The sequence below is a fragment of the Canis aureus genome, chromosome 38 (genome assembly GCF_053574225.1).
Source record: "Canis aureus isolate CA01 chromosome 38, VMU_Caureus_v.1.0, whole genome shotgun sequence".
Classification (NCBI taxonomy): domain Eukaryota; kingdom Metazoa; phylum Chordata; class Mammalia; order Carnivora; family Canidae; genus Canis; species Canis aureus.
The window spans coordinates 6972990-6984340 of record NC_135648.1 but is presented as its reverse complement, the minus strand read 5'-3'; the positions used below and the strand labels follow the sequence as shown (position 1 = coordinate 6984340).

The 11351-nt window shown below is 41.3% G+C and overlaps 1 protein-coding gene across 11 annotated transcripts in view; it reads left to right on the top strand.

The window, feature by feature from the left end:
• Positions 1 to 2775: 2775 nt before the first annotated feature.
• Positions 2776 to 11351, top strand: part of FAM177B (family with sequence similarity 177 member B) — a 58761-nt gene continuing 50185 nt past the window's right edge. For 3 of the 11 annotated variants that reach the window (XR_013374282.1, XR_013374281.1, XR_013374283.1), the window contains exons 1-4: positions 2776 to 3050; positions 8175 to 8512; positions 8828 to 8894; positions 11127 to 11224. Coding sequence is in view for 4 of the 11 variants with exons in the window: in XM_077887235.1 (XP_077743361.1) it covers positions 8339 to 8512; positions 8828 to 8894; positions 11127 to 11224 (339 nt within the window). In the remaining 7 variants the exon portion in view is untranslated. The remainder of the gene's footprint in view (positions 3051 to 8174; positions 8513 to 8827; positions 8895 to 11126; positions 11225 to 11351) is intronic. The other 8 variants (XR_013374287.1, XM_077887235.1, XM_077887233.1 and 5 more) reach the window with 4 other exon arrangements.

Below are 11351 nucleotides of genomic sequence, written 5' to 3'. Positions count from 1 at the left end.
AAGTAGTTTGCTTCAAGCTACTGTTCCCAGCCAACTCAGCTTCTCAGCAGGGCAGAGCCTAAGGTGGCTGGAGCTCCGGCTGGTCCTTTCCAGATTGTCGGGGCATTCCCTATATCATCTACCACTAAGTAGAAAAAGTTGAGAAATGCCCTGGTAGTGCAGGCCTGTCAGTAATGTCGCTCTGTCCACAGTGATTGGGTGCGGGGAAAGGGCTCAACACTGAAAATAAAGATACAAAGATCCTGCCGGGTGACATTCTGTCCGTAGTTCTCACGGGGAGCAGTGGTTTCCTGATACATATATTCAGGATACATATGTTCCTCAGGGGTAATGGGCTGCAGGCACCCGGAGCTCATGGTTCTCTGCCAGGTGGGGCTTTGGTGTCTCATCGCTGCCTTCCCAGAGGCTCGGCCTTTAGACCCCCCTCCGGAAGCTGGGCCCGACCTACCCAGCGCTGCTGCTTCACTTCATTCTAACCTGGTTCATTTGAAGCCATGTTTTGATTAGTGAAAACCGAAAGAACTCCAGGAAGTTTTAGGTATGATGTCTTCCTGAAGTCAAATGCCGGGATGTAGAGCTAGTGCCTTAATTTGTCGGTATGGATGACAGTGCTGTGTTTGAGCGAAGGAGTTAAGGAAATAATGTGTAAACAGAAGGAGAAAAATATCAAAAGGCAGCCATTTCAGCATCAGATATAAAGCCAGTTACAAGTCTGTTCTCTATTTTTCCAATCGTTGACATAATGCCTGCCCCCACCTGTTCCAATGATCTAAACATATGGCTCATTTATTAAACAAATACTGAGTTCCAGCCACGTCTCAGGTACACAGGAGCAGGAGATACTGCAGGAAGCACACAGGGAAAGCCCCTCCCACTCTGGCCCAGAGGACAGGCTGGGGGGAGGGAGAGAGGGACACAAGCAAAATACAGAGTATGTTCAATGATGAGGGCGAAGGGGAAAACACAGGTAGATTGTTGAGTGGTGGTGGCGGTGGTGAAGGGAAGGGGAAGGGGCTTCCAGAGACAAGAGCTCAGAGCAGACCATCTGCACGGAAGCTCCGAAGGAAGTGAGGGGACAAAGTCCAGGGGAGGAAAGGCTAGTCCTGGGACCTGCAGGCACAAGGTCCCAGCAGGGAGAGTGTATGCTCAGGGAACAACAGTGTGTGGAAGTGATAGGCACAACATGAGATCAGAAAGTATTGGGGGCCAGAGCTACAGCCTCAAAGGCTATTGTAAGGATGCGGGCTTCTCCCTTGGGTGCCATGTGAGCGGCCCCCCACCCCCACCCCCGGAGGGTTTTCAGCAGAGGAGTGACAGGATCTGATTTAGGATTCAACAACCCTGGCTGCCTTTTGAATATAGACCATGGAAGGCTAGTTAGGATCCAGGGCAACTATCCAGGTGAGAGATGATGGCTCAGGTCAATGTGGAGGGGTGGTAGGAGGAGTCCAGAAATATCCAGGAGCATTTCCTGACGATGTAATGAGAGGTGTAATTAGAAGAAAAGAATCAGGAATGCCTCCAAGGTTTCTGGTCTGAACAACTGGAAGAATAGAATTGCCATTTATTGAAATGGAAAGACTGCCAGCGGAAGAGATTCGAGTGTGTGTCTAGGTAGGGTGTGCAGGAAGGAGAGTGCGCTGGAAGCGTGAGCGAAGATTTAGGCATGTCAGGACTGAGCTGTTAGACAACCAAGAGGTGACATTGAGTAGACAGGAGGAGCTATGAATCTGAGGTCCATGGGAAAGTCTGACCTGGAGATAACACTGTTGGTTATATGTCTGTGTGTAGATAGTACTTGAAGCCATTAGGGTCCTAAAAAGGTCGTCAATGAATAGATAAAAACAGAAGAGATCGGATCACTGAGCCTTGGGGTACTCCAATACTGAAAGGTTAGGGAGATTATATAGTCTGTTAATTATATAGTTAGGCACAGCCCTTGATAAACTGGATTTGGGGGTTTTAAGAAAAAGTAGAGGGGCTCATAAGAATTAAATGGAGGTAAAAAGCATGTTGTGGAACTACTTGGCCTTCTGAAAGGTCCCTGGCAAAACATCCATGTCTACCTACAGAGTGTGAAGTTGGTGATGCTCCCAAGAGTTTTGTAAATTAAGTAGATTTCTACCACACTCTGGTACTTTTGCACAGCACATCCTAAAAAATCCATTAGGTGGCAGAAACACATTCACCAAATCGACTATAAGCTAGGTCTCTCACTTCCTCTTTGTTTTCTCTCTCTCCTTCTCTCTCCTCCCTCCCTCCCCTTGAGCCCCCTGAATTAAAAGATACAAAGGCCTCTTTAACTCCCAACACTGTTGTCACAAAGAACCAGTATTTTCTTCAGAGAGCCAACAGATAACCGTTAATCTGCAATACAGGCAACAGGTGAGCCAGGTAGATGGGGGTTGGGGACGTCACTTGGTTTGGAAATGTATGAATTGGGAGATGGTCTTCAGAGGAGTAAAGAGCAATAAACGACAGTGGGACTGTTAGGCTTTATTCTTAAACTTTTGATATTTAAGCTTTTTAAGCTCGGAGCAAGTTTGGGGGGGAAGGCTCAGAAAGTAAAAAGCAAAAAACCGGTTTGAAAAAACATGCACAAGATGTCTTGGCACTAGCTTCATGTACACCAAATTACTAAGTCTCTTCCCACTCCCTTGGGGCGCTGGTCCCCAAACCTGCCGGCCCCATGGATCACCTGGGCAGCTTCAAACATAACTGATGCTCACATTCCACCCATAGAGATTGTGATGTAAGTGGTCTGCCCTTAGAATTTCCTAAAAGACCCTTAGACGATTCTAATCTGGACAACTTTAACCGCCACCGGGTTTGTGGAATGCACAGTATAACTGACCTTCCCCCAACTCAAACATGTCCCACCCCGTAAGACACACAAACTAGAACACTTCCACGTCAGCTTATTTGAGGGCTCGGTGTGGCCTCGGCCAAGTTTCATGTATTTATCATCTACTGAAAAACTTCCAGTACTTTCAGAACCAAACAACGAATAAAAGCAACAACAACAACAAAAAAAAAGCAAAAGGATGAAAGTAGGTGAGTTGCTTTTTTTTTTTTTTTTTTTTTTTTTAGGTAAGTTGCTTTTAAACATGTTTTTATTTCCTTTTGATTATTGTTGTAGGTTATGCTTTATCTCTCACGGTGCTGACAATTTGGTCTTAAACACCAAATTACAATGGTTGCTTTTTGCTGCTCTTTGGCATCAGACACTAAATGGTAACAACTTTTCTATTACTTGCTGAGGCTTTTTTGTGATACAGTCACTAAGTCAGGCAGGGAAGACCCTGTGTGTTGCTCAAGTCTCCTTAGAAGACCCTGTGCTGCCCTCCCCCATCCCGTCACCTCGCTGCAGATGACAAATTTAACCCTTGACGGGCCTTGTGCAACTCTCAGCACCTTTGACAAGGACATAAGCTCCGCATTGTACCAGTAAGATCTGGCAATGTATTCACATAGACTGAAGGGAACAGAGAATTCTTTTCTATGTCCAAGGTCCTCCGATTGGACTAAGAATTAAATTTACATGAGACAGATTAACAGGAGGTGAAAAAAAAAACCCAAAGGTTTATTACATGCACACAGAGACCCAATAATGCAATTGAGACCCAAGGAAATGACCGAGGTAGGCAGTTTTTATACTTTGTAGACAGAGAGACAATAAATCTGTGAAGAGTTGAACGGACGAACAAAACTTGCGGAGCTTCAGTTAGTAAGGAACGGAATTCTAAACAGAATTTGGGCTGGGATAGTATAAATCAGTAAAAAGGAACAAAGGTTGTTTGTACAGACTTCTTGGCTCTGCATTTTCCACCTCTGGTGATGGGGAGGTCTCTCTGCCTCCTGGTCCAGGGAGGGGAACTTTCACATAGATTTCCTGCTTGCTGGGGGACAGAGGAGGCTCTGGGCGTCCTTCTTGCACAGGCTGGCTCTTCGGTAACTTTTAATCAAAATAATCAATATGCCATGGTGGCCCATCTTGGGGCAGCCTGCCCTTGGTCCTTACAACACATACGTGTATGAACATTCACATATACATAAAACATGTGTATTTCTGGTCTCAATTGTTGCTGATGGGAGGTTGGCCACTGTCTAGTTGCCATTCCTTTGTGAGCAATCTGCCTTCTCTATTGTAAACTTGAAGCTTTCCTGTAATTCCCATGATCTAGGTTTGATTTCATTATTATTTACCCCTAGTAGTTTTCTTCATGTTTTCTATATTTGAGGATTTATGTCTTTCTTCAAATATTGAAAATTCATAGCCATTATCCCCTCAAACATTATGTCCCCTATTCTATCCACTTCTGAACTCCCCAATCAAGTCGTATTGAACTTTCTCACCCAGTCTTCATCTCCAAACTTTTCTTTCCTGTAAATGGAATATATATACCTCTTTATGCTGGGTTATGAGAGATTTTGTCACTGTTCAGTCTACATCCCAGGTTGACTATATATTCCGTTCCTAGAATTTCTGATCAGTTCTTTTCCAAATCAACCTTTTTCTCTTGGGTATTATGTTTTGCTTCCTTTATCTCTTTGAATATATGAGCCATATTCATTGTCAAGCTTTGTGTCATTCTATTATTCCTAACTCTTGGGTGAGGACTCTCCCAATTTTTTCGTCCGCTTACCCTTCCTCTAGATGGTTGGTTTCTTCCTGTGATTTGTAAGTTTTTCATAATGCGTCCTCAGCAAGTGTTTTTAGTGGTGATCCAGTGTACCCTGTCTGGCTGATGTTGCCCTCCAGGGTGACTTTGTGCTTGTTTCCAACAAGTTCTGTGGGTTATGCTGCCTTTAGGTCCTGCAGCCTCACTTCGGGTCCTCATAGCACAGGTGGACTATGAATTTGGCTACAGCCAGCATTTGGTATTGGCCTGGTCTTCCAATATTTTTCACAGGACTCATTCTACCCATGTTGCCAGAAGATGACAAATTACTTTGCCACTTTTGTAAAGCAATAGGCAGTTTTTCTAGTCCACATTTTATTTTATTTTTAAAAGATTTTATTTATTTATGAAAGAGAGAGAGAAAGGCAGAGATACAGGCAGAAGGAGAAGTAGGCTCCATGCAGGGAGCCCGATGTGGGACTCATCCCGGGACCCCAGGATCATGCCCTGAGCCGAAGGCAGGCGCCAAACCACTGAGCCACCTAGGTGCCCCTAGCCCATATTTTATAGATCAAATTGTACTTTATTATCTTAGCTTTATGCAGGTGTTTCACGTTGGCTCCTCACATTCACAGGATCTGTGATTTGGGCTCTCCTTCCTCTCTGCACACATATGAAAGCTCTAGCCCCCCCCCCCCCCCCCCCCCACCGCTCCATTGGGATGCCTGGGTGGCTCAGCAGTTAAGCATCTGCCTTTGGCTCAGGTTGTGATACCGAGTCAGGAATCAAGTCCTGCATCAGGCTCCCTGCGGGGAGCCTACTTCTCCCTCTGCCTGTGTTTCTGCCTCTCTCTGTGTGTCTCTCATGAATAAACAAATAAAATCTTTAAAAAGGGGATCCCTGGGTGGCGCAGCGGTTTGGCGCCTGCCTTTGGCCCAGGGCGCGATCCTGGAGACTCGGGATCGAATCCCACGTCGGGCTCCCGGTGCATGGAGCCTGCTTCTCCCTCTGCCTATGTCTCTTCCTCTCTCTCTCTATGTGACTATCATAAAAAAAAAAAAAAAATCTTTAAAAAATATATAAAACTTTAGCCCCCATGACTATACATAGCTCAGAAACCCTCAGGAGTCACGTTGGCTTTAGCTCACCCTTAGGATTTTGAGTTTCCCTTCTTTTGCTGACACCTAGGCTTCTTTCTTTCCAGTCTCTCTTATTGCCTTAGCACTGCTTGATTTTATATTTTTGTTTGCATAATTTTGTGTATTTGGAACAAGATGAAGTCTTTCACATTGGCTCAGTCTACCATATTTGCTGGTATCATCTTAAAATATATTAAGTACTAATTAAGACAATAGTGTGCTTACCACATTAAAATAGTGCCTAACATATACACTATTATGTGATAGGTACTTAAAAATAGCTAGCTTTACTAGACACTTGCTATTTGCTAAGAATTCTTCTAATTCCATGGTGTGTCTTTATTCATCGAATTCTCATTTTATAAGGTTGGTACTATATTCAAACACACACTCAATCTGTATTATCCTTATTTTATAGATAAGGAAACCAAAGCACAGAGATAATAAGTAATAGGATATTAAGTGTAGGCAGTCCAGCTCCAAAACTTGTCAGCTTTATTGAGATATGAACCACTATTGAGTGTGGAATTTGATTTGACAAATGTAGATAGTTGAATAACCACTGCTACAATCATAACATCTGTTAACACATTTCTATCACCCCAAAATTTCCCTTTTGTCCCTTTGTAATGGTCTCTTCCCTCATCTTCTCTTCCCTACCAAACCACTCATCTCTTTTCTACAACCATAATTTTGCCTTTTCTAAAATGCTATTTAAATGTAATCATTTAATACACAGCACGTCTAGCTTCTTTCCCTTAGCATAATGCTTTTGGGATTCATTCACAGTGTTGCAAAATTAGTATCTAATACTTTTAATCACGGAGTAGTATTCCATTGAACAGATGGATCACGTTTTGTTTATTCATTGATGGACATTTGGATTGTTTTCAGTTTTTACAAATAAGGCTGCTGCCAATATTCACATACAAATCTTCAGGGGGATATACGTTTTCATTTCTTTTAGGTAAATATCAAGTTATGTGTGATATTGTGATTTATAATAAATATGTATTGTGGTCTTCCCACTTCTAACACAAGGCTTCTAAAACCCTTGAAATTTCCTAAGTGTGGAGAGAGACAAAATGTCTCTTGATACTTTAATGAGGACTTTTTGACCAGGGCTGGTTGCCAGGGGGGAACCAACACGTGATTAGAAGGTTGGGACTTTCAGTTGGCTGAGGCTGAATTTATTGTCAGTGCTCAGTGGCCAATGATTTAGTCAATCATACCTAAGTAATGAAGCCTCCATAAAAACCTAAATAAATAAATAAATAAATAAATAAATAAAACCAAAACAAATAAACAAAAAACCCCAATAAGTAACAGGGTGGGAGAGCTTCCAGGTTGGTGAACATGTGGAGCTTCGTTGAGAGTGTTGTGCTCAAGAAAGGCAGGAAGCTCTGTACCCTTTCCCCATACCTTGCCCTGTGTACTTCTTCTATCTGGCTCCTCCTAAATTATATCCTTTATAATAAACTGGTAATCTAGAGCAAATGGGTTTCCTGAGTTCTGTGAACTGCTCTAGCAAGTTAATCTAACTCAAGGAGGAGAATGTGGGAACCTCTGATTTATAGACAGTAGGTCAGAAATACAAATAACAACCTGGGCTTGTGATTGGCCTCTGAGTTAGGGGAAGAGGGACAGTCCTGTGGGATATGATGCAACCTGTGGGTGGGTAGTGCCAGAATTGAGCTGATTTTTAAGACATCCAGTTGGTGTCCTGACACTTTAAGAATTGCTTGTTGATAGGGGAAATCCCCCCACAGCTTGGAGTTGGGTCCCAGAACCAGAAGAGCACGGAATCACAAAATTATATGGTAGGAATATGTTTAACTTTTAAGAAACTGCCACACTGTTTTCCAAAGTGGCTGTGTACCATTTTGCATCCCCACTACCAACTTATGAGAGTTCTAATTGATCCACTTATTCCTCAACACTTGGTATTATTAGTACTTTTAATTTTAGCCTCCTAGGGAGTATGTTATATCTCATTATTATTTCAATTTGCATGATTAATGATATTAAGCATCTTTTCCTAAGTTTAGTTGGCACCTGTAAATTTTTGATAAAGTGTCTACTCAAATTCTTTGCTCACATTTCAATTGAGTTGTCTTTTACTTATTGAATTGTAATAGTTCTTTACATATTCTGAAAATAAGTCCTTTACTAGGTATATTGACAATTTTTTTCTTCTCTGTGTAAAGCCTGCACTCTTAGTCACTGCATATATTGCCCCTCACTGTTTATTGAAATAATTGGGAAATTTCCACAGGTTAATGGCCTCTTCCTAATAGAGTTTGTTGGTTTTATCATTAATAAGGGGTAAGGGAACCGTGTTGAAATTTTTGTTTGGAGATTCGAGGTTCACATTTTCACTACTAATTGATTTTTTTTTTTCATTTTGGTGCAGAAATGAACAGTCCTTGTTGGATTTGAAGAACTGATGAGGTCATGCTATGATTACATCTGAATTGTCTAGCTTTACCATCCATTGAAAATAACTAGATACCTCTCAGCTTTATAAACTTCTCCTAAGGTACCCTGTTTCCAATTCACTACGTGTCTTATTTCCTTATGGAAAAAGACAATTTCCAGAAGTCAGAATTAGAGAAGAGTGGATCTTCCAAAAGAACTACTCCCAAAAGAATTATCCATTTCGTTGATGGAGATGTCATGGAAGAATATAGCACAGAGGAGGAGGAAGATGAAGAGAAAGAGGAACAGGAAACAAAGTCAACACTTGATCCTGTAAGCATAGGGTATTGATACTAGTGAACATGGGGGCTGAATGAATGAGTGGTTAAGACAGGCAAGGTTTGTAGAAAATAAAATTTTAAGCCAATTCTTTGATCCCATTGGGTTGTTTTCTAGATCCATTTATAGTAAACTGATAATTTTTATAACCTTACATTTCTCCTCTTTGAGAAAGAAAATGGAATATAAATATAAATATATAAATATAAAGCATTTTAAGACCTCTACATGAAACACTCTGTATCACCACTCTTGTTATCAACTAGTCTAACTTGATTTCTCTCTCTTTTTCTCTTTTTTTTTTTCCAGTCTACACTTTCATGGGGGCCCTACCTATGGTTTTGGGCAGAGCAAATAGCAAGCACCTCATTTTCTAGTAAGTACTGCCAAGGTTATTTACTTATTTATTTTGTCCAAAATACTCAAAGATAGACTTACAGACCCTCAGAGTTAGTTGGGGCTTCCAATAGTTTAATCTACTCCACAGCATCTTGGAGAAAGGGGATGACCTGGTCCCTTCTTAATCTATGCTTGAAGATTCCCAAAGGCATAGAACCTCATACCTTCAGGCAGACCTTTCCAGCTCTTTCTGACTCTTTTTAGTAAACACTACCTTACATTTTGTCTTCTTTTAAAGTTGTTCCTATTGATCTTAGTTGTCTTTCTTAAGACCATATAAAACAAGTCTAGATTTCCCCTTTCATAGGACAGAGTTTCAAATATTTGAAGATAATAGCCTCTCACCATCCCCCCTTGACTCTTCACCTGAATAAACTTCCAAGTTTTTTCTTTAACTGTTGTTGTGTGACACAGTTCCAAGTCCCTTCATCATAATCACTCTATTATGAACAACAACTTTATTGATGCTTCCCAGGGACATAGCGAATGGCCTAAGTGGCTGGCTATTTATAACACATGAAATACTAAATTTTATTTTGCTCGATGTACACCAATTTTCTTTAAAACACGATTGGCGGCATCTAATTACTGATTCTCTTCTAACTTGCATGATTATATGTACAACAGGGAGGAAATGACTTTAAAAATTTAAGAAATTATGAAGTATAGCTCTAGCTCTGAGGAATTGATCTTCATTCATTCATTAAGTAAACATTTATTGAGTGTCAATGTGTGTTTGGCACCATGTTGGTCCCTGGGACACAAAGACAAATGACAGTCTTTGCTTTCAAGGGACTCAATATTCAATGGATATTATAGGCTAGGAAGCATGCCTATAATTACAATTTGTTGCCACAACTGCCAGGGTAGAAGGAGCATAGGGACTACTGATGGGGTGACTCAATAATGCTGACATATGGAGGCAATACCTTCAGAGTGCTATGAAAGTATGGCTAAGGTCAGCTTGGAGACTGATTGTAAAAGTCACTGGGGGTGGAGGAGAGGAGGAAGGCCTTTAAATTACAGTAAAAAAGTGATGATGGGGTGATTTAGTCAGATGGTAGGAGCCTTAAAAGAGCAAGTGCTTTCACTTTAGGAAAGAGGGTTAGGAATTTGGAAGTTACTTTGGGAATCCAGTGAGATACCAATCTTACCTCAACCATAACACACTGACAGAAAAAATACATCTGCCAGAGAGCTCTGTGCTTTATTTTGGTCAAGACTAATTAAAGAGGTGAAATGTTTTGGAGGTAGAAAGCCTTAGGAGATTAGGTCAGGTGAAAGTAGCAAAACCCAATGCAGTTAATATGAGAATGAGAAGAACAGGTACTGCAGTGATTTCCATGTTGGGCTTTGACTTAAAATGGCAAAGTCAGGATGCAAGGGGAATCAAGCTGCCTTCCAGGTTCCAAGCAGAACTGTAGCATTCAAGTGCATCTGCGTGGGGGCTTCCAGCTATTAGTGGAAGCATAAATATGCCAGCACTCAGCACCCTGGTCTCCACACAGAAACTTTGGAGAGAGCTAACCCCCAGATGAAGCTGTAATTAATGTTTCCAATTTAAAATTCTAGTCGGTCATGAACAAGAAAACTTCCTAAGATTTATTCTAATATTTTAGAAACTTCTCTTATATCCATTTACCAGGCATGGTGGCAAATGAGCAGATTAAAGAGCTAGATATTTTTGAAAAGATAAACCCATTAAAAATGGGGAGCACCATTCTGATGTGCTATATGAGTAATACACCAAGAGGAACAAGCGGTCATGGGGATCAGAAAATCGTGTTATGGGATGGGGGTGGAGTGTCAGATATCCTATAGTTTTAAAGGATAACATTTCTAGGAGATACTTCAGGAAACCACTATTAATGCTAAACCTTTATCCCTAACTTTTACAACCAAAGCATCTATTCTGATTGCCCAGGACCAATGCTGTACCTGGTAGTAAGTATTTTGAAAATCTCTCCTGACATAACCAATATGGAAGGGACAGTTTAGAAGTAATCCCATGTGAAGATAGAAGATTTAACAATTCCTTTTGAGTCCTAGAACTTTTTGAGAGTTTGGAGCAATTGCAATATTTTGTCAGCCTTGAAGGTAAGTGTAGTAATGGGTCACCTGCAGGCATGTTTAAACTCTTGTCCCCTCAACTGACACTAAGGTTTACTTTTTACTTCAGCTTACCAAAAGTGCTTGTTCTTTCCTTTAGCATGTGAATTCCTCGGTGGAAGATTTGCTACCTTCTTTGGCCTTAATCAACCCAAATATCAGTATGTGTTAAACGAATACTATAGGACACAAAGTAAGGTATGTGACATCCTGATGGAGGATACCAAGACCCCTGATGTGGGAAGATTGGTTGCTTCCACTTCAATATAAGTTATTTTCCCACCGGGTAATCATGTACAATTTCACCCCAGGACACTTCTGATTT